Below are 23551 nucleotides of genomic sequence, written 5' to 3'. Positions count from 1 at the left end.
CAGCAAAGAAGTGGCAGAGATGGGATCTGAGCAGAGCTGGGCAGCCAAAGAGCAGAACTGAGATCTGTGGTTTCCCAGGCTGTGGCGTGTGCTCAAATGGTTGTGGGCCTGTGGGTGGTATCCCTAGCCACCCGGACGGAAGCTGATGGGCCCCTCTGTGGAGCCAAGACTGTGAGAGGGGCATGATAGCTCGTCCTTCGTGGAGAGACACTCCACAATCATGAGGTTAAAAGGTCTTTAGGGAGGAAGAAACACTCCCACATATACGTACACGCTGCGTATGTGCTGAATCCTGACTTCGGGGACACGCAGGGCCTGTGCCTCTAGCCATTGTGAAGGTACGGTAAGAACCTGGCAGCAAGGCTATTTCTGGAGCCCCATGGGCCTCACAGGTTCAAGGAGAGGGAGAGGGCTGAGTCACACTCCGAGCCCCGGGCCTGCCTCCTTGGCTGAGCCAGCTGGGAGTGATCCCTCGGGAAGTGTCCACGGCTTCTTGATTCCTTAAAGTCCCCATCCATCCTGTCTCTCTACCTGGGTGAGGAAAGGGGGCGGAACCCATCCCTCAAAGGCAAGCCCCCGGTCACCTGGGGTGCGGTCGCTGTGAATGGAGCCCAAGGGATGGGAGTCATCTCTCCGTGTGGACCGTGATTACCCCTTCCTGGGGCACAGAAAGTGAAAGTGAAGTCACACAATCGTGTCTGACTCTTTGTGACCCCATGGACTGCAGCCTACTAGGTTCCTTCGTTCATGGGATTTTCCAGGCAAGAATGCTGGAGTGGGTTGCCGTTTCCTTCTCCAGGGGATCTTCCAGACCCAGGGATTGAACCCAGGTCTCCGGCATTGCAGGCACACGCTTTACCATGTGAGCCACCAGGGAAGTCCTTCCGGAGCACAGATGTCATTCTTAATCTCTTCTCTAATCTTTTCCCTACTTCCAAATTCCCTAATGGAGTCCCTTTGGAATCTGAAAAACACTTCGCAGTTACGAAGCATGACCTCTGGGGGCCTCTGCTCAAAGAAAGCTGCCACGGCCCCAGGGCAGCCCACAGAGAGAAAGCCGCTTTTCAAGGCCGCCCGGGGCCACCGACTCACCGCAGAAGGAGATGATGTGGCTGCTGTCCTCGTGGACAAACTTGCGTGTGACGGCCTCCTCCATGATCTGCTTCACCTGGAAGGCAGAGGCGCCGGAGGGTGAGACCCCACTCTACCTGGGAGCGGGCACCCCAGGCGGCTGCGCTGTCCCTGCCACCCCCCGCAAGGGGCGTTCTCTGGTTGCTTGGGATGTTTCGGGAACGGTTCCCTCTTTGCATTCCCAGTGTTTTCTGTAGGGCTGAGGCCTGTGGCTCCTGCTACCCTCACACTTCACCCTGAAATGGATTCATTTTCAGGCTCTCTGCATAGTGGGCTTCTTTTGAGATGGCACATGAAGCGTCATCTCCTTCCCCGTCTGTGCAATCTAAGGCACCCGTCTCCAACTTCTTCCATCCAATTATCGTTCCTTCAGGGTGCTTCCTGTCCTATATCTTTGCTCACTGTCTGTCTCCAACTTCTAGAATGTAAGTTCCTCAAGGGCAGGGCCCCATCTGCCTTGTTCACCGCTGTATCCTCGGAGCCTAGAACAGGGCCTGGTATGTAGTAGGTCTCCACAAATATTTTCTGAGTGGATGAATGAATGAATGAAATGAGCATATATAAAAAAATGTTGGGGGGGAGTGCAATATGAAATATCAGCCCTGAGACCCGGTAGATCAAATCCCTGTTTGGGTACCTGTACCAGCTGGATTTGTGGTCTTATTTTGGGAAACTGAGCTCAGCAACATGCAGAAATTCACCCAGAAAGGCAGACCTGGCCCAGAGTGGAGACATTTCAAGACGGGCCTGCGTCCCCAGGCTGTGTGCTTTCCACACTGCATCCCTCAGTCGATCAATGCTGCGTGCCTGTGAGGGGCCAGGCACAGGCGACACCCCACTGAAAGGGCCGTCATGCCTCTGCTCGTGGAGGCGACCCCCTGGTGGCCTGAACGCCCTTCTGCTTTGCTGGATTCTGGGCCCGAGAGTCACTGTAGTACTTTGAGCAAAACGTTTCTCCCCTCTGGGTCATCAGTTTTCCCACCTTGAGGAGGTGGGAAGAGATGATATCAAAGCCTGGTCCCAGATCTAATGTCAGCAGGGCTTGATGTGGGAGTCTGGAATCCACCCCCATCGATGGGCCCCTTTCTGGCTGCCCTGAGGGCCACCCAGACTCAGCCCGGCCAGCGCATCCACGCACAGGGCTGAGTGCAGTGTCAGGCTCCCAGCGCCCTTCCTCTCCCTTCCTTCTGGATGCCTCCTGGAGAGGAAGACAGAACTCAAAGCATCCTTGGCCGTGTTCTCCGGAAAATCACATGGCAGTGCCCACCCGAGCTGGCACGCCACCCCCGCCCTGAGACAACCAAGTCAGCACCTGCCTTGTGAACAGCTCCTGATCTCCCGGCCCAGCAAGCTCCAAGCCGGGCTCTGCCAGTGGCATTTCAAAGCCTGAACCCTAGCTAACCAAGCCTGTGGAATTGGCTCCCTTAACAAATGGGGAAACCAAGCTCAGGAAGATGAGCTAGGCCACCCAAGGCCACACAGGTAGGAAGGAGCAGAGCTGGAATTCCAACCTGTAACAGTGTTTCTCACCGTGGCTCCAGCCCCTCCAGCTTCTAGCTGTATTTCCTCAGGCACTGCCCTGCCTAGAACCTCGCCTTTGGCCTCCTTCACTGCTAATTCTGATCCTGGCTGAAACATTAGCTGTTTTGGTTAAATCTCCTGGCTTGAGGTCCTTACGGTGGCTGCTTTCGTAACACTCATCATATTGATGCTGATTTTGTTAGCACCTGTCCCCCTTGCCAAGCTGTCGATCCCATGAGGGCAAGCACTCCATATCTCCCTGATTTACAACCGTATCTCCAGCACACAGCTGGTGCTCAATAAAGTTGTGTTTGACTAATGAACGACTTGAAGGATCATGCCTGACTTTCTGCTTTGGTAGAATATTTTAGTCTGGGGGAAAAAAATAAGCTTTCTTGTCACTATGCGAAACACGCTCAGCCGTGTCTGACTCTTGGCGACCCCATGGACTCTGTCCATGGAATTCTCCAGTCACTATAATCATGGGTAAATAGAGCAGCAGCATACTGATCCCTGGAGCAAGCAAGGGCACAGAGAGGTAGAGTAACCCGCGCAGGGTCACACAGCTGGTGAGGAGCGGGTTCAGGGCTTGGATCCAGGTTTACCTCACGCCAGTGGTTGCGCTCCTTCAACAACATGCCGTCATACAGGTAAAACCAAATTAAAAACAAAACCAAAATTAACCTCCCAGGGGAAACACGGCCACCGAGGGCAGCCCGCACAGGGTGTGAAGGAGGGTTGCAAGCAGGTGGACAGAGAGAGCAAGAATTGTAGTTCCTGCATGTATCACTGCTTCCAAAGCTCTCTCCTACCTGCCTCGCCTCTCTGGATCAGCGTAAGAACCGCACGGTAACACCCTCGCCTTTTATAGAGGACGAACTGAGATGGAGGAGGGAGCACGCTCCTTTCATTTGCAAAGGGCAGCTCAGGGTCCTCCGATATTCATCCGCCGAAACCCAAACTTGCACTATGATGGGGTTAGGAGCTCGGAGCCCTGATCTACAGCCAGTCTGCCAGAAGTACAAGGAACAGCCTGAAATTTGTGATCGGTGCCTGAAATTGGGGGGTGGGGATCAGTATTATGGGACTGGGCCCTTAACCTGTAGGATCTGATGCCACCTCTGGGTAGATGGTGTCAGAACTGAGTTAACTATAGGACATTCAGGTGGTGTCAGAGAATTGTTGTGAGGAAGACCCACCCGTCTGCTGTCAAAGTAGTGTGTGGAGGACAGGTGAGAGCAGAGGAGAAACGCACAGCAGGGGCTTGTTTCCGCAGCTCGCCGACTGAGCACAAGAACGTCTGGCTCTGCGGGCCTGTGTGCTTCTTTTAGCAGCAGGACAGCTCTTGCGGGGGAAGCGCAGGGTGGCAGGGAGGGTCAAAGCCTGACCGCCCCATGCCATGGCAGGCCCCAACTCCTTCCAGAGAGAGGCCTGGCTCCCTTTTAAGCAGGTCACAGCCCTCCTGCTGACGTCCTCCTGTTCCTTGGAGGTGGCCATCTGCCGGTCACCCTCTGGAGTGGCTCTGACGCGGGGACCCTGCTGCCCGCCGCCTCCTCCGCCACAGTGAGTGCGGAGACGACCAGGCCCATCAGCTCCCTCCACAAAAGGAGGCTGTGAGCTTCTTGAAGGCACGTGAAAAATCCCTCAGCTTTGACTTCTGGTTTGGCCATCAACTAGGAGATGCCCTGAGCCTGGCACCGCCCCTCAGGGCTGTGGTTTCCCCCTCTCTCTGACCTCAAATACCTGCTCGGGATGCCTTAAACTCTTTCCCTTCCCTTTCCTTGTCACCGTCTTTCCAATCCTCTAAACCGTCATCTCCCCTAATGTTACAGGTTCAGCTGCGGCCCTCCCTGGCCCCCCACCAAATACGTATCTTGAAATCTTATGCTTCGGTTCCTCAGCACATGACGGCATTTGGAGATGAGATCTTTACAGAGTGATTAAGTGGAAATCAGGACATTCAGAGCGAGCCCGAATCTGTTATCATCTGGGGTCCTTACACGAAGAGGAAATCTGAACATGGATGGTCACAGAGGACGAGCACGTGAAGATACAGGGAGCAGACAGTCATCGGCAGCCGGTGGGGCACCCGGCACAGACCCTTCCCGCAAGGCCCTCGGAAGGAACCCGTCCTGCCGACACCTTGATCTTGCACTTCCAGCCGCCAGAACTCCGAGGAAATGCATCCCTGCTGTTCAAGCTGCCGAGCGTGTGGTACCCTGATATCGCAGCCTGGGCAGACTCACACCTCTGCCATGTTCCTCTCTCTCCGGAAGGCCTGGGGCACCCCAACCCATGGCGCGTGGCAGGTAACACTGATGAAGTGCAAGCGGGGCGGGGCCTTGGTGGGGGTGCTTTTACTTCTTGGGGCTGCAGGAGGGCCTGGCCAAGCAAAGTGAAGATTCAGAGGTCCGCTGGTGGCAAAACCATGGCAGGTGTTTTGCTCTGGGGGCAAAAAAACTGGGTGGGGGGTTGCTCTGTGCACTTGAGTGCTAGCTAGAAGCCTTTCTGGTTTGGGGCTGCAGAGGAAGAAGAGCGTGGGGTACAGGGGCCATGGGCCTCTGGGACAGAGAGAGGAGGGCGGGGAGAGGGGTGGACCGTGAGAAGGTTCTGATGATGTGGCAGCTGCCACAAGGCACCACTCGGATCCCATGAGGACCGGAGGCTGGGAGAGCTGCTGGCCCCTCGGAACAAGGTCACCTCAGCTGCACAGATAGCCCCTCCAAAGTCTCGCTCCTTCCCGAGATTGGGGGGGTGGGTGCCGTACAGGGAATGATGCATGTGGCTGTGAAGATCCGGCATCCTTGCCCTCACAAGGGCAGCTCACAGGGGCCCTCCCAGCTCCCCACGGGGCTGGTGGGGGCTGCCAGGGGCTTCTGTAGAGACCAGCTCAGGGCCCAACTTCTTCCTCCGCCCACTCCGGCTGCTCCACCTCACCTCCCCTGGACCTGACCCCAAGAGTGGGCCCCCATAAACCTCCTGCATCCTGACCTCCATCTCAGCACTGACCTCCCATCAATGCGTCTGGACAGCAATCTCCAGGGACAAGTTGCAAATGATACAAACGCAGGGGGAACTCATCTGGGGAGGAGGCAGGAGAATCAGCCCTTGGGTACTGAGCTCGAGGTAGGGAGAGCCGAGGGGATGGAGTCAGACAGTCCTGGGCTGGAGGGGCCCTTAGTCCTAAGAGCCACTTGCAATGGGGACTGGTAGAGCTGCTCCCGGAGGGGCCGAGAGGCGCCAGATGGGAACTGGTTACAGATACAAATGCTCGGCCTCACCTGGACCTACTGAATCAGAAACCCCAGGGTGGTTATCAAGACCCTCAAGCGATCTTCTGCATGCTCAGACTGCACAGAGGAGCTAAGGAGATGGAGATGGAGGGCAGGAGAGAGTAGGGAAGGGTGGGGGAGGATATAAAACAGGGAACTGCCCCCAAATCCTCACAGAAGAGACGCGGCAGTCACGGCTGTGTCCAGGGACCCTCCCCACACAGCAAGCTCCTTCTGGGAATGCCTTTCTCACACCCTGGTCAGGCTGTGGGCAGTGGTGGCTCCTGGCTTCCCAGTGTTAATATCACAGAGTGCTGCACGCTTCCTGCGGTCTCTCAGCATCCTTCCCTCGCCGTAGTCAACAGCCTTTTATTAAATTCATCTTAATGTCCTCGGTTTGGGGGAGCCATCTGCTTCCTATCGGCACCCTGACTGCACACATGCCCTGTCTCAAGTTCAAAATCTGCGGAGCAGAGAAGACTGCTTACAGCTGTGGATCCTGAAACTCAGGTCTTGAGGTCACACAGTCAGGAAGCTGGCTGCAGGGAGGAGCCTTGGGCATGGATCCAGGGTAGGGGGCTGGAGGGGAGAACGCAGCACTGAGGTGTTCTCAGCCTGAAGGAGGGGTTCTGGTGAGTAAAGACCCCTGCCCACTTCCGCTGGCTCCCAGATGTGGGCTAGAGTATCTCCCCAGAAGTTAATAACAGGCCGACAGCCGGAGGCCAGGGAGGAAATGAAAAGGCAATGCCGTGGGAGCCTGCCCAGGAAGGTCACTGAGAATCCTACAGAAGAGGGCATGGTCTTGTGGCGGGAAGAAAGAAGCTGCTGCCCACTCCTGCGTGAGTTGGGGGAGACCATCCCCGAGGACTGGCCAGCACTGTGGACGGGGGAAGAGGGCCTGGCAGCCACAGAGGACCTCTCAAACTCTCAACCACCTTCCCCCTCTCAGGCCGCCAGACATGGTCTTGAGCACAGTCCACTTTGGAGGCAGACAGCTCGGAAGGACCATGGGGTGGTGTGGAGACAGTGCGGGTGGCAGGGTGGCATCCTGGCATCCAGTGTGACTTCCCAAGCCTGGGCCCAGGAGTCATGCCCCGTCTTGGAGGCACGGAGGCGGTGGCTGTGGTTGGCGCTGCTCTGGAGCCGCACAGACCCGCGTTACCACCCCAGCTCAGCCACCAGTGTCCCGTGTGGGCACAGTCAGGTCACCCCCCTGCTGCCACTTCGGCTTCCTCAACTGTGAAGCGGAACCTGTCACCCTGCAGGGCTGCGCTGAGGATTAAATGGGACGTCGCTGGTGAAAGGGCAGGCCGGGCCAGCACACAGTAGGAGCTTTATGGCACTAAAGCGTACTCTTACCTTTTTGGGGGGCACTTGCTATGCTCTGGGGACTGTTTTTGTAAACACAACCTTAAGGAGGCCATTTCCCAAGTTATTCCCATTTTACAGATGGGGAAACGGATACACACGCACAGAATTAGCTAATCTGACCCGGGCCATGAAGAGGAGTCAGGACTCAGACCCAGGGCCTGATGGTCACTACATGTCTGTGGATCTGTGGGTCATCATCACGTGAACCCGTTCAGTGATCATCTCTCCCAAGGAAACCTTGAGCCCCTAGGGCAGTGCCTGGACAGACCCAGGGCCTTTGTTCTAATAATACTTTGTCTCTCTCTGCAGAAGCCAGAGGCCATTGTGAAGCAAATGCTTTTGTTATTTTCCTTTTGTCTTATCATTCTGCTTCTGTTATTAAAGAGAATGTTTACTAACAGTACCTACTAAGTGCCAGGTGAGCTGTATAGAAAGTCTGATTTAATCAATAGACCATTATTATCCCCTACTTTAAAGATGGATAAAGTGAGGCATGGAGAGTTTATACGACCTGCCTGAAGGTCACACAGCCAGGACTTGAACCCAGGTCTTCCTGACAGCCTGACCTGGAGTCCTGCCTCCAGTCTTGCCCAGTCGTGGGTCAGGTGCTGAGAAATTTGTAAGGCGGGACTCCTCGGTTTCTCCCAACTTGGGGCTGGAAAGAGGCGTTGAACTAGGAGTCAGGAGACCTGGCTCACTCGGATGTGACTCTGCTAACCATTGTGGGGACCCTTCAGAGGCACGGGGGGACCTCAAAGGTCACAGTGGTCAGGAAGCTGCGATCCCTCTCCAGTTCCATTCTCAGGAGTCCTCCAACATTGGCTTGCATTCCTCCAAAGATGGGGAGCTTGCTCCTTTTGGAACCAGCTTCTCAGCTCTAAGGATAAGATGTCGGGAGAAAGGTGAGAGAGGCTAAGAGCTTGGGAGGTGGAGTCACTGACCTGGGGCCAAGTCCTTGGCCACTCACTGCCTGCCTGACGCTGGACAAGCTTCCCCATCTGGAAAACGGTGTGTGTGGGGGTCTTAGCACCCCTCACCTCACCAGGCCAACATGAGGCCTGAATGAGATCGTGGACACAGTGCCTAGCACATATAGGGATTCTACAAACAGTAGTGACTCTTGAGATGACAGTGACGGTCAGGTTCACTGCCCTGCCTGGGGTGGATTTCATGAGGGTGTGCAGGAACTAGGAGGCCCTTCAGCTCTATTCAGGCGAGCAACCTCAACTTGCTCTGGCTGTGGCCCAGCCCCCGCTCCACGTCAGGCCTGGAGCAGCTGCCCCTGCACCTCCGGCCTCACCCTGCAACCATTCAGAAAAATGCCCCGCCCTCCTTCACCCCAACCTCCCTCCACCTGCAAATATTTAAACAGCATAAAAGGAGGATTCATCTCTGAAGGGAGGCAGGGAAATCCGGACCAATCTGCACAGCTGGAAGGGGGCTCCTGGGGGCCCCCCAGGCCATCCTGTCTCTCTCCTCCTCACACCTGCCACCTGCCCACACCCAGGTACTCTCATGCTGCCCACCTGGAGCCCTGCTAGGTTCCAAATCACCTTGCTTCTCCTCCCTGCCTCCTCACGCTGTGCTGTGTTCACCCCCTGCAAGCCCCTGATGGGAATCACTCGGCCCAGTATGCAGGACCGTCATTAAGGGCTGTGGAAAATACGGGCAGGGGGCCTTAAGTGGGACCCAGCACACAGCTGCCACGGTATAAAGGGAGGCACTTTAGAGACGTAAGAACGTGGGCTTGGAGCCACTAGGCTGCGGTCAAACTCTAGCTCTGCTGTTAGCTGGGGGAATCCTAGGCCTCAGTTTCCTCGTCTGTGAAATGGGGACGATGTTTTGCACCACCTCACAGGGCTATGGGGAGACTCCAAAGATAAAACAGACACAGCGCTCAGAACTGCCCTAAGGCAGAGCGTCGTACGTGGCACCTTAGAACTCATCGAGGCCTGATGGTCACTACACAGCTGTGGATTTGCCCGCTCAGTGTCCGTCTCTCCCGAGTACACCTTGGGCCCCTAGGGCAGTGACTGGACAAGCAGTTCGGTATATATTTGGTGATCACTCTGATTATACTAATAACACTAATACCGGCATCCAGTGCTTGTGGAACTGGGTTCCAGGCAGTGTCCTAAGCCCTTCTGATGGATCGTGTTTGCTCTCGTGTAAGGCTGGGGTTGACAAACTTCTTCTACAACGAGTCAGACAGCAAATGTTTCAGGCTTTGGGACAAGGCCGCCACGTAAAACATAGGATGCCCAGTGAAATGTAAATTTCAGATAAATATATATTTAGCATAAGTATGTCCTAAAGAGTGCATGGTGCATGTTGAAATCCAAATTGAATTGGGCGTTCTGAATTTTCATTTGCTAAATCTGGCAAACTCCTTTTCAGCCACCTATGGTCTAAATGAGTCTCTTTTGTTTTTACAGCTGTTTATAATGTAGAAAGCCCTCTCAGCTCAAGAGCCGTCCACAAACAGGGACCTCCTGCTTACAGCACCCAGTGCAGTGCCTGTGGCCCATAGGAGGCCTAAATAAACACCCCTGGAGCTGCCACCTGCTCCTCGGAGGCCAGTGAGGAGCGTTCCCACCCCAGCTGGGGTCTCAGGGGGTCGGTGCCTGGCCGTGCAGGCGGGTGACTAATGCTGAGGCAGCATCAGCTTCTGAGATGAAGGCCCCCAAGCAGCCTGACTCTTAACAACTCTGCAAGAAACTCAGTGGAGAGGACCGCTAAATTAGGATGCCTGGAGGGCCTTTGAGGTGGTTTTAAAAATAACTCTCAGCATGTGGGGAAAGTGGGGAGAAGAGGGATGTGACACAGAGGCCCCCTCAACAATGACTGGGGTGAGGGCGTGAGTGGTGGATGGGCTGGCCCCTCTGCAGGCACTCCGGATGCTGAGAGCAAGATGCACACACCGTAAGAGGCCAGTATTTCCAATCCTGCCTGGAACAGCTGACTCCTGGATGTGGGTCCCCAGGGGCAACGCGATGGGCTCCCCTCCACGCCTTTGCCCACGTGGTGCCTTCTGCCAGACGCCCCTCCATGCACACTCCAGCTCGCTAACTGCAACTTGGGCTTCAGCTCAGGTGTCCCCTCCTCCTGGGAGCCTTCCTGAACTCTCTGTATCCCAAGCGGGGATAAGTGTGCCTCTTCCACATTCCACTGACACCTGCCTTCCCAGCATGGATCACATGAACCAAAACGCACTCCTTCACTCAACATTCATAGGGCACCTCCTCCGCGTCTGGCATCAGGCAGTGAGCAGATTCAGTCTCTGTCCTCATGGAGGTCACAGTCCAGCTGAGTGGAAGGATATTAACTAAATCACACCAACCAGTGTGAAGTGAGACCAATTCTCTGCAGCGAAAAAACTTGGTTCTATGAGAACATAATAGCAAGGAAACTGGGGAGGTGGGGAGATCAGGGAGGGCTTCCTGGAGGAGGTGATGCTCAAGTTCTGAAGTACAAGTAGAAACGAACTCTCTGGGTTTCGGATTCACCAACTGGAAAGCAGAGGGTAAAAGTTTCCTCCTGCTACTGCCCCCACAGAGGGGCCCTGGAGCTCAAAGGAAGGAACAGATGTACGGACGGTGTGGCAGGGAAAAGCACTACATGGAAATAGCTAGCGGCTCTGCATTTTTCAATTTTTTACGGGCGAGGCGCGCAGGCGGTGAGAGGTGGGAGGGGCTGGAACCGGCCTGATGGGTGGGGGAGGGGGAGGGGATGGGAATATTCTGGGAAGCTCCAAAGCACAGACACAGATGTGGGGGCTGGACCCGGATGGGACCGCCCTGCAACTCGTGACCGCTTCCATGTGGCCCCCACCTTCCCTTCCAACCACATCTTGTCCCTTCTCAGTCACACGTGCACCCCTTCCGGGCGACCCACGTGACTCCCACTAGCTGACCTTGGCTTCCGCAGTCCTCTGCACCCGACACCCTACCTCCTACCTCCAACTCCAGCTCTGGAAAACCAGCCAGATGCTCAGACTTGGAACCAGGTAACGTGAGCTTCTTACTCCCTCCTGAGATGCCCTCAAGTTGATGTGAGGCTCTGCCCACCCTCATCTGTTCCAGGTAAAGAAGCCGCCTATCAGTGCAGGAGACGCAAGAGAGGCGAGTTCAATTCCTGGGTCGGGAAGATCCTCCAGACGAGGCAAGGGCAACCCACTCCAGTATTCTTGCCTGGCAAACTCCATGGACAGAGGAGCCTGGTGGGCCACAGGGGTCGCAGAGAGTCAGACACGACTGAGCGCACACACACGGAATAACACCCACAGCACAGCCGTGAGCACCGGACTCTGGAATCGAACTTCCAGGATTCAGATCCCAGCTAACACACTCGTGGTCTCGGGCAAACCGTGTCCCTTCTCCGAGCCTCAGCATTCCCATCCGTACAGCGAGTACTATCCACATTAGTTCTACGTTACTATTCATCTTAGTGGTGCCTCACGGGCATAAGATAATACGTTCCATAGCAGTATCTCTTGGCTCTGCCTCCGAAGGCAAAAGAAATAAAAGCAAAAATAAACAAACGGGGCCTGATTAAACTTAAAAGCTGTTTGTACAGCAAGGGAAACCATCGACAAGACAAAAAGACAATCTAAACAGAGTGGGAGAAGATATATGCAAATGATATGACTGATAAGGGTTAATATCCAAAATATACATAAACACTTAGACAACTCAACACAGAGCACTGAACCTAACAGCAGCCGCACAGCAGGTGCTTCCTGCATCTGTTTTACGTAAGAACAGCCAGCATTTACTTATAAGGGGCTCACTGTGCCTGGCACTGTGTTTAGGGGGTTTATCTCATCCAGTCCTTGTGATAATTCGGAAAAATGGGCACAATTACTCTCCCCATGTTACAGATGAGGAAGCTGAGTCTTGCCGAGACTAAACGACTTCCCAAGAGCACAAGGTTTTCAAACGGCAGGGCAGGGATTCAAACCCATGACTGTCTGCCCTGTACAGAGCCTGGCACGCAGTAGACGCATTCATTCATTCAACAGACACATACAGATGCTTCCTGCACGCTGGGTAGGCGCTTTACAAAAGTGAGCCCAGAGACTCACAATAATACAGGTATTGTCGTTATTATTCTCATTTTCCCAAGGAAGCGGTGGACCTGGGAGGGACAAAGATTGTCGGGCCTGTGAAGAGGCTGCGATCTGAATCCAGGTCTCCTGCTCTGCAGTCCCAGGTCACGGTGGGGACCCCAGCAGCCAGGTGGACGATGCACCTGTTCCCTCAGCCCGGCGCAGCCCAGTGTCACCGTCACAGCTGCAGTCCAGCAGCACCTGCCAGCTCCACTCTACCCCAGCCGGCATCTTTCATCTTTCATCACGCACCTCTCCCAGCTTACCTCCTAGCTCCCTCTCTCTGCCACTCATCGGTTCCCTAAATGAAAGAAGCCAATCTGAAAAGGCAACATACGGCATGACTCCACCTGTAGGACATTCTGGACAAGGCAAAACTATGGAGACAGTAAGAGCATCGGCGGTTCCCAGGGGCTGGGAGGAGAGAGAGAGAGAGAGATGAGCACGGGAGGTTTTTAGGGTACTGAGAGTATTCTTCCCAGGTGGCTCAGTGGTGAAGAGCCCGTCGGCCAATGCAAGAGACATAAGAGATGCGGGGTTCAATCCCTGGGTCGGGAAGATCCCCTGGAGGAGGGCATGGCAACCCACTCTGATAGTCTTGCCTGGAACATCCTATAGGCAGAGAAGAGCCTGGCGGGCTGCAGTCCAAAGGGTCGCAGAGTTGGATGCGACTGAAGAGACTTAGCATGCATGCACGGGAGTATTCTGTGTGATACTCTAATGGTGGATACCTGTCCTCATGCATTGGTCCAGACCCACAGAATGTACATCACTGAGAGTGAAGCCTCATGTAACTATGAACTTGGGGTGACAATGATGCGTTCGTGTAGGTTCGTCCATTGTTAGCAAATGTCCCACTTTGGTGGCGGAGGGTCCATAATATGGGAGGCTGTCCATGTGTGGGAGTGGGGAAAGTGAAAGTGAAAGTTGCTCAGTCGTGTCCAATTCTTTGCAACCCCATGGACTATAGAGCCCATTTTCCAGGCCAGAATACTGGACTGGGCAGCCTATCCATTCTCCAGGAGATCTTCCCAATCCAGGGATCAAGCCCAGGTCTCCCGCATTGCAGGCGGACTTTTTACCAGCTGAGCCACAAGGGAAGCCCACAGGGAAGTGGGAGTGGGGAGTATAAGGGAAATCTCTCTACTTTCCACTTAATTTTTACAGTGAACCTAAAACTGCTTTTAAAAATAAAGTCTATTTTTTTTTAAAATGTCTTTCCCTCACTCTGCCGCTCATGGAGGATGTTGGCAGGGGTTCCAGCTTTTGGGCAGACAGGATAAGGCACTCCTCCGCGCCCTCAGTCTGCATGGGCCGTGGGGAGCCTTCGGGGTCTCGCAGAGCTGGGGTCTGAAGACCTCAGTTAGGACCTCGGCGACCACAGGGAATGGATCAAGGCTTCCTTCTCTGGACTGTCTCTCTCACCTGCAGTTCCGGAACTGACCTGCCGCACCCTCCCCGCCCACATCCTCCCGTCCTGCCCGCCACATCCACAGGTAAGGAAGGCAAAGCCCCAGGGGCATCCTTCTGCCAGCCCATCCGCCCATCCGTGTGATGGTGAGTGAGCAGACAAATAAATGATGAGACGGTCGCATGCGAGTCTTCAGACGGTTAGAAAAACCCTCCCTCCAGTTCCTCACTCTTAACGACCCTAAAGGTGGCTGTGGGGCTTGCAGGAGAAGCAAACGCCTCTCCCAGCCTGCTGCCAGCCCGGCCCAGTTAATGGTTTACTGATGTGCTATAAATAGTGCGTATAAATAGGAAACCTGCATCGCTTCCCAAGAGTCGGAGGACTGGCCAGCCAGCCAGCCAGGCCTGGAAGGAGAGGTGTTCTGGGGCTGAGAATGGGGTTCCCACCAACCGGACGCCCTGCACGGGTACCCTAGACACCCCTTGACAAGAAGCCTCCCCCAGTGCCTGATGCTAAGAGCACTTGCCAGGGAGCACCTTGGGCAAAATGTCCTTTCAGCCAATACTCCTATACCCAGTCAATGGTGGAGACGGAGGAGCCTCAAAGACAGCTGCCCCAACTGCCCCCCGTCCCCAGGGGAAAGGGCCCGTGTTTCATATCCTGAGCTCACACCCTGGATCCCCGCCAGCTTTCTCCCAGGTGCCCTGCCCACTGCGTGTGGCGGCTCCCCTGGCAACACTCCCTGTTTCTGCAGACCCACGGGCCTTGTGGATAAAGAAGGTGCACACAGACTCCAGACGGTGCCGAGATTCTCTGGAAGGCTGCCTGAAATTCGGAGGTGTAGGGGCCACAGGAAAGTAAGAAATGGAATTCCCAGATGGTTCACACACTGTGGACCAGAAAATGGAGTAGCCACCTCCAGCAAACCTTGGGAGGAAAGCAGTGAGATACTGTGTCTAAGGGTTGGGTGGAATCCTGGTTTTTACCACCTGTGACCTTGGGCAAGTCACTTCACTTCCTCTGTGCTTTGGTTTACTCATCTGTAAAATGGGATGATAAATAGGACCTAAATAGTCAAAGCTATGGCTTTTCCAGGGGTCATGTACGGATGTAAGCCCTGGGCCATAAAGAAGACTGAGTGCCGAAGAATTGATGCCTTCAGACTGTAGTGTTGGAGAAGACTCTTGACAGTCCCTTGGACAGCAAAAAGATCAAACCAGTCAATCCTAAAGGAAATCAACCCTGAATATATCATTGGAAGGACTGATGCTGAAGCTGAAGCTCCAATACTTTATCCACCTGATGTGAAGAGTCCACTCATGGAAAAGACCTTGATGCTGGGAAAGATTGAAGGCAAAGGGAGAAAGGGGCGGCAGAGGATGAGATGGTTAAATAGCATCACTGACTCAGTGGACACGAATTTGAGCAAACTCTGAAGACGGAGGACAGAGGAGCCTGGCATGACTTAGTGACTCATCAAGAACAACGACATCCCTGCCTCAGGGGTAGGTCCTATTCATTAAGGATTTTTTAAAGATTACGTACATCAATGGATATAAAGCACTTAGCATGCTGTCTAGAACATGACAGAACTTTCTGGACATGCTCCATCCCTGCGTTGTCCAATATAGTATAGTTGCCTTGTGGGGCTATTGAGTATGAAAGTTACCCAGTGAGGTTGAGGAACAGTATTTTAAATTTAATTTTACTTGATTTAAATGTAAATAGGCACATGAGGCTAGTAGTTCACACTGGACAGTGCCAGTCTGGAATACAGTAGGTGGCCAATAAATGCTCACTATGATTGCTATGGAGAAGGCAATGGCACCCCACTCCAGTACTCTTGCCTGGAGGATCCCATGGATGGAGGAGCCTGGTGGGCTGCAGTCCATGAGGTTGCTAGGAGTTGGACACAACTGAGTGACTTCACCTTCACTTTTCACTTTCATGCATTGGAGAAGGAAATGGCAACCCACTCCAGTGTTCTTGCCTGGAGAATCCCAGGGACAGAGGAGCCTAGTGGGCTGCCGTCTATGGGGTCGCACAGAGTCGGACACGACTGAAGCAACTTAGCAGCAGTAGCAGCAGCATGATTGCTATTAGGGCTTGTTATTATTATTAGAAGACTCACTGGGTTAGAAATTAGGAGACACCACCATTTCTGAGCATGTGGAAGGCGGGGAACTGTACTGGGATCTTTGTATCCCAGCACCTTGCAGGGTGTTTTCTTTTATAAACTTGGTGAAAGATTTATTTAAAACCACAGTGAAGAACACCTACCGTACTGGAGTATTTGGGCTGTGGATCCTTTACGGGTCCTGAGGAGAAGGGAGGATACCCTCTCTGTATGGCAAGTACAGAGTGTTCGTACAGTTTCAGGGTTTGCACACCCCGGAGTAGAAATCTCTGACTGGGCAGACACCTGCACGCAGTAGGTCGCCAGGCAGCACCGGGATCACAGCCAGGCATGGGGCATCAGAGCAGTCACTTCCACCGTGAGGGGCTGAGCTCCAAACACAGCGCCCTCAGGCTGTCAAGGTGGACGCCTGTGGTTTCCTGGCCGGAGTTCCACCTCCCTGTCTGGACGTTTCGCCTCGACTCTCCTCTGGGCCCCCTCTTTTACTCTCACAGGGCTGACTCTACACTCTGCCCTCCCAGGCTTGATCAGTCGGAGGAGAGGAATCCGTCCTGCGGCCACTGGCGCAAAAAGAGCACATGACCCAGGTTGGTCCCATGAAATCTAATCCTGAGACTTCCGCTAGAACCACAGGGAAGGGGAAGTTTGGTTTCTGTTGATGCCAAGCTGGCAGATTGTGCCCTGAGAGCGGCTGGGCAACACTCGACCTCCCCATAGAGACAGAGCATAAAGCTTATATAGAGAAAAAGCAGGGCAGGGAGATGGAGAGATGACATCATTGGAACCCCTGGATACAGCTGTACCTAAAGCGGGTCACTCCACAGCTTCCCAAACCCTTGCACCGATATATCCACTTCTTAGCCTCTCTTTCCCTTTCTGTTTTATACTTGTAGATTTATTTATTTACTGAACTAGTTTTGTTAGCAAGTTATGATCCAACTTGAATTGGGTGGGGCTGGCTAAAATACCCAGCTGTGCTGCTTCGCAGCTGTGCGACCTTCCTTAGTCTGGTTTCTTAACCTCTCAGCTTCAGTTTCTTCATCAGTAAAGAGGAACTGCAATCTGTACCTACCCTAAAGGAAGACTGCTTTGTGGATTAAATGAGCCAGAGCTAAGCACTTAGTGTTTAATAAATGGTAGTGGTAAAGATGTCTTTATTTCTTTTTTTTTTTTAAAGAAAAATAATAGCTGCTCTAATTCCAATGTTCTATTTCAACATAATGCACTAAATAATAATTAGAGGAGAATTCACTGAACACTGAAAGTATCACCAAGCCCCTTGATCTCCTGGGGCTTCAGGTATCCGATTTTTGTATAGAGGTCTACTGCAAAAGGTCCTGTCACTGTCCTTTACAAACACCCAGAAACTGAATTCCTTCAAGATTTTGCAAAGAAAAAGCACCAAATAAACCTCCAAGCAAAAACTACTCATCTCCTATCTTCTTCCACCACTAAAAGAGAGGAAAATATGCCACCCACCCCCACTCGAGTCCAGCCCTCCTAGCCGCCTCACCCAGGGGCTCACAGTGCCTAAGCGGCAGGGCTGGCAGGCTCACGAGGGTTTCCGACCTCCTGAGGCAGAGGAATTACCTCCACTGGGGACCGAAGAGTGGCCAGACACAGAGGGACGCTCCAGCTGCCCACCACAAGATGGTGATGCCGTCAGTCAAGACTCAGCTTCCCGGACTCCTACTCAGGAGGCTCAGTCCCTGTGGATCCCCAAACACGCCCCTTCCCCATCCACAGCACCCCTCCTGTGGCCCTGGCCCTGCCCCTCACCCCCTTTGCCCCAGGCTGACCCAAGAAGAGCACGATCCCACGCTGAGGGGACCTGCAAGTGGAGCAGATGTGTGACCAGAAAGGGGAGCAAAATGTCCTTCTCACGCTGAACTGGGTTCTATCTCACTCTTAAGTGGGTGAGCCAAGCACTGTGCCTGGTCCCTGCACAAAGAGCCCTCCGATGATAGCACAACAGAGCGGTAGATGATGCCCCAGCAGACTGATACACGAGGAAACTCAAGTCCGAGAGGTTCCCGCAGCCCCTAAAGGGCAGGGCTGTGACCTGAACTCAAGGCTGTCTGCTTTCAAAGGTTAGCCTTATCCCCAACTCCACACTTCCGGTGTCGCTCACAACCACATGTGGGTCACTGGTTTGGGCTCCACAGTGATACAGAGCAGGATACTGGAGCCAAATTCCCAAGCTGTACCAGTGACAATCTCCGTGACTGCAGGCAAGGTCATCTCTTGTGCCCCAATATCCTTCTCTGTTATGGAGAACATTTTATCCACTTCAGGGGGCACTGAGATACTTAAGTGAGGTCACTCATATAAAATGCCCAGTAAATGCTGTTCTTTTTTTTTCTTTTTTAAATCTTTAATCCATTAGAATGGCTTTAGTAGAGCCCTTGTTTCCCTTGAGTGAAAGCTCTCTAAAGTCTTATCAGCTACTGAGTTTTTTTTAATAAGTCTTAAATACAGACTTGGCAAATTCAGAGTAGAGAAAACATGGGGGAGACTTGGCTCTCGGAAAGTGATGCCGGCCAAATCAGATGGTTGGAGGTTCTTAGAATCCCTGAGCTGTCCGACCGCATCTGCTTAGAAAGCAGGAGAGTGAGACAGGGAGAAGGGGCCTGCTAGGAGGCCACAGATTATTAGGGTCAGCGTGGGGACAAGGACTCGGGTGTCCTCACCTCCCATCCTGGGGTCTGCAGCCAACAACTGTGGGCCCAACGTGGTGGGGAGGCGGAAATGCCCTTTCCCACGTGCCAACCAGCACCCTCTCCTGAGCCCCCCAGGAGGTTACTGCACGGGGACCCGGGCAGACTACACCTAAGCAGGAAAGCCAGCATCCCTCCCGACTCCCCTGTCACATTGTCCCCAAGCCCACCACTATCAAAAGCTCCAGGAAGCCGCATTGCCAGATCACGAGAACAAGCATGAAACCGGGCCACGTGCAGATATGGCTGCATTATTCATGAGCACTTCTGCCGTCTTAAGCCTGAAAACACAACACACATGAACTGATTTGAGTCAACCCTGCTAGCATCAGAGCGCCCCCAAAATATCCCACCCAGGATTCCTGCTGTCATTCCTTCCACTGGGCCAGTGTTTTTGGAACCTGCGCTTGGCCCGGCGGGGGAGTGTGGGGCTGTGATTTCCGGCCCAAGAATGGAAAGCTCAGAAAATATAAGACAGGAGTTTCCTCTCTTGCCTAACCACTTTGAATCTTCATTTGTCCCTCCATGTACTGCCCATCTGGCAGCCACGCGTAGGTGAATTCACACTCCTCTCGTGATCAACCCCTCCCTGCCCCCCCACCCAACCCAGCTTCCATCTCACTCAGAGTAAAAGCCGAAGCTTCCCACAGGCCCTGCACGACCGGCCGCGTGTTCCGTGTCCTCCTCCTCCGTTCTTTTTCACTCTGCTCCAGCCTGGCTGGCCTCCCCGCGGATCGCTGGCCCCTCTCAAGGCCTTTGCGTGCACTGTTTCTTCTGCCGGGGACACCCTTACTGCAGATGTCCCCCCGGCAGGACTCTGCTCAAGTCACCCCGTCAGAGAGGCCGCCCTTGAGGGTCACCTCTGGAGCACGCTTCCCTCCATGCTCCACCGCCTTTCCTGCTTTATCTTCCTCACAGCTCCTGCTGCTTCTAATACCTATTTATTATGTATTTATTAAGCTTCACAATAGAGCTTCCCAGGTGGCGCTAGTGGTAAAGAACACACCCAATGCAGGAAACGCAGGTTTGACCCTTAGGTCAGGAAGATCCCCTGGAGGAGGGCATGGCCACCCACTCCAGTATTCTTGCCTGGAGAATCCCATGCACACAGGAGCCTGGTGGGCTACAGTCCATGGGGTCGCACAGAGTCGGCCACGACTGAGCACAGCTTCTCAAGAGCATGTGAGCAGGGATGTTGTTTTTGTTCGTTTCTCAATCTTCCTGCAACAGTGCCTGGCACCTAGTAGATGCTCAAGAAATATTTGTGGAAAGGAGAGAGGAAGTTTCCTTCTAAGAACTGGCAGAAAAGCTCTGTCTCGGCCCTTGCTGCCAGTTGAAACCTCCTGAGGTAGAACTCCAAGAAAGACCCTCCCCTGCTCACAAATCTTCCAGAGCTCCCCACTCTCTGAGGGGGCAGACGCTGCAGCCGGGCATTCACAGCGCTGCACAGGCTGGGACTCAGGGACCTCTTCTGACTCATCTCCTCCCCCTACACACATCGGAACCCCAGCTGGCTTCTGGGGACTCTGCTGAAGCTTGTGGTTCCCAACCTCTGCCCTTTGGGATGAAGGGCCATGAGGCCGCCCTCCAGATCCTGGCAAAGTGGGATCTGAATCCTGGCTTCTCCACTGGCCAGCCGTGTGACCATCTCCGTGTCTCCAGTTCCTCTTGTATCCAGCAGAGGAGGTGGCAAGTCTCCCTGTTAGGGCTGTCTGTCGTGAGGGGTGAAGGAGGTAAGCGTCTAGGGACCACTCAGCCCAGCTGTGCTATTCTGAGCTGGAAACGTCCTCGTGACGGGGGCTGTGCTGTGCTTTGCAGGATGTTGAGCAGCATGTCTGGTCTCTCCCCACCAAATGCCAGAGCATCTCCAGCTCTGACAACCGAAGACGTCTCCAGACGTTGCCAAATGTCCCAGTGGGTGGGGGGTAAGGCTGCCAGATTTAGCGATGCATATTTATTCCAAAAGACTACTCATTGTTTATCTCAAATTTGAATTTAACTGTGTGGCCTGTGTGCTATCTGGCAACCCTACCTGGGAGGCGAAATTGTCCCCCCTCCTTCCTCAAGAGCCACTGGGTTAGAGGGACGCCACCGCAGGGTCTAGGGCTAACACCCCTGTGTCCCTTCTTGACTTCCTCCAACCTTCTCAGCACGTCCCACCCGCCTGCCCTGATGGCCCACTCAGGGGCGGGGAGGTTCAGCTCCCCAAACAAGCCCGGCTCAGCCGCTGTGATGATGGCCCCCCCGGAACAGCCCTCGCGCCAGCTCCAGGGAGCAGAGCTAAACGCGGCTTCCTCTCATCCCCAGCCTCTCTCCCGGGGTCTCTCTGCCGACCCACAAGCCCCCGCCTTCTCCCCTTTGGTTAAGAGGCCAAGCAGGCCCAGCCAAGAGGCAGGAAAACAACGCAGTCACTTTGCTTCCGTTATCAACCCGTGTCACGTGGCTGGCTCCTTTAATGGCAGTCGTCATGGCAACGGGAAGCCAGTCCCTGCTGCTCTGGGAACCAAAACAAAATTAAAGGGGTGGAGGCAGGGAGGAGCAAAGAGGGGAGGGCTAAGGGAGCCAGGAAGGAGCCAGGAGAGAGTGGCTGGATTTGACTGAAGGAAATCATGCTGAGGCCATCCTGTCTCCAGCTGTCCCTGGGGAGGGAGACAGTTAAAAAAAAAAAGATTCCTGTCCTGGAGAAGCTCAGGCTAACGTGGTGGGTGTTTTCACATGGTTTATACTGACAGGTGAGTAATTTTCATCCCCATTACCAATAAACTAGAATCCAGACACGTGTGAAGGTAAAGACAGATGCTTGTCCGAGATTGCACAACTGACGGGCAGTTTCAGCTCCACCCTCTTCTTTCCATATTCCTCAGGTCCTCCCCGCTCCTTTCCTCTTGCTTTTAGGATAGGACCACATGCTCTGCCCCCTCTGCACTCCAGCCATTTCCGAGTCCCCCCTCCCCACCTCCCCGCGCCCATTCCTCCAAGTGTGTGGTTCTCCCTCCAGCTACAAAGTCTTTGCGTGTGCAGTTCCCTCTGCCAGGAACTGTTTTTCCTCTATCTCTCGCTACCTCATACCTTCACCTAAAAAGCCTACTTATCCTTCACACAGCTTCTTAAACACCACTTCCTCCAGGAAGCCTTCCTGAGCCACCTGCATGCAATTACATCTCCCGGATGCGTGCTCTTGTAATGCCAAGTGATGCTTGCTTCTCCTCCAGACCTTGGTGCACAGCCTGCAATTACCCCTTTAATTACATTACCCCCGGGATGTCTGTCAGGGTCTGTCCACCATACTGGAGTGTCAGCACCAAGAGGACTCAGCCAATCTAGTTCACCGTGGGATCTGCAGAGCCCGGCCGGTCAGCACTCAACAGCGCTTCCAGCCCCACAGCCTCTGCTGGCCTTTGTGGCTTCAATGGCTCAGACAAAAGCTTGCAGACCCACTTGGCTTATCTACAGAAACTCACTGTTAAGCTGCCCCAGTCCAGAAAGAAGGATGGGAGGCACCTCTGGGCGAGGCTGTGACAGGGAGGGAGGTGGCTGCAACCCAGAGGGTGCAGGGAAGGAAGACTTGACTTGACTCCTAGGTTTCTAAGCAAAGAGCTCCCCTTTGCCTTCCCACTGGAGATGCTCCCCGAGGAGGTGGTCAGAGGAAGGAAAGGAGAGAGGAGGTCTGCTTTGGGGGGGCGTGTGTGTGGCTGAATTTGTCTCCATACCCTTGGGGGGGGTACCCATGCTGAACAGGGGGGTCAGAGACAGAAAACTGTTCCCCTTTACTGGTTCTGTGTCCCTGAAACATCTCTCCCTCTCTCTGGGCCAGTTTTCTCATCTGTAAAATGGAAATTATAGCACTCACACATACTGAGATTGTGGTGCCGTGTAGACGTGGATGGGGATGTTTGTGATTTAGTGGGTAAGAGCCTGGCTCTGATGCCAGACCAGGCTTGGGAGGGTCTGTCCCTTCTGGGCTGTGTGCTCGTGAGGAACTCACTCCTCTGTGAGCCTCAGTTTCTGTGTCTGTAAAATGGGGACAACCTCACTGACCTCATAAAATTACTGTGCACACAGGATACAGCTTGGAGTAGCCTCCAGGAAGTGGAAGCACTAATTACCGAAATGATGAGCCCTGAGAAATGCAAATTTTAGAATCAGCCATCAGCTTGCAAAGTCCTGCCCTCTGACTGCACTTCAGGGTCAATGGATACTTGAGTTCTTTCCCAAACTTGCAAGGTCTGCCTCTGCACCCCCACCCACCCCTGCCCAGGCATCAAGCGGGATGGCAAAGGTCCCTTAGACCAGATGGCCTTGGCCTCCAGTCAGGCAGAAAGCTCATCCCAATCGTCAAACTCAGAGGCTCACAGGAGAAAATGCAGCCCTCGACCACCAGAGGCAAAGTGTCCCCCACAACCTGGCCAATAGCCCAAAGCAGACTGACATGGATGAGACCTCCAAGGACACTGGACCAGTGCTTCCTCCTCCAGACATGGAGAAACTGAGTCCCGGAGAGGGGAAGGAACTCGTAAGGGCATTGAGGGAGCTGGTGGCAGAGCTGGGTTTAGGGCCTCAGCTGGAGGCCTGCCCAGAGCAGAAATCACTCCCTCCAACATGCTCACAATCTCTTCTGCTTGTAGCCCTGGCCCCCACGCCCCCGACCCTCAGTGGAACCATTTCCTTAAAAACAGCCATTCTGGGTGAAAACCCCTGGAGAGAACATAGAACATCTGGGTTTAATGAAACAACGAACACAAAAATTGCAGGTTTTTACTCTGAAGGCTTTTGGAGGGGGCGGTCTATACCCACTCTCCCCTGAAACAGTCATCTGAATGTGTAGCTTTCAATGGAAAGAGGGTCTAGACAGAGCTCTCTTCAGGTCCCCACAGGGGTCTCTGT

The 23551-nt window shown here is 53.9% G+C and overlaps 1 protein-coding gene across 3 annotated transcripts in view; it reads right to left on the bottom strand.

Annotated features, from left to right (window-relative positions):
• The window catches only part of SGSM1 (small G protein signaling modulator 1), a 74039-nt gene that overhangs the window by 48757 nt on the left and 1731 nt on the right, over positions 1 to 23551 (bottom strand). For 2 of the 3 annotated variants that reach the window (XM_005218060.5, XM_005218061.5), the window contains exon 3: positions 1093 to 1168. In XM_005218060.5, the coding sequence (XP_005218117.1) occupies positions 1093 to 1168 (76 nt within the window). Of the gene's footprint in view, positions 1 to 1092; positions 1169 to 3257; positions 3291 to 23551 lie in introns of those variants that run through there. The other variant, NM_001192421.2, reaches the window with a different exon arrangement.

The sequence above is a fragment of the Bos taurus genome, chromosome 17, assembly GCF_002263795.3.
Source record: "Bos taurus isolate L1 Dominette 01449 registration number 42190680 breed Hereford chromosome 17, ARS-UCD2.0, whole genome shotgun sequence".
NCBI classification, from domain to species: domain Eukaryota; kingdom Metazoa; phylum Chordata; class Mammalia; order Artiodactyla; family Bovidae; genus Bos; species Bos taurus.
The sequence above is the reverse complement of the archived record's forward strand: the minus strand, read 5'-3'. Positions and strand labels throughout refer to the sequence as shown.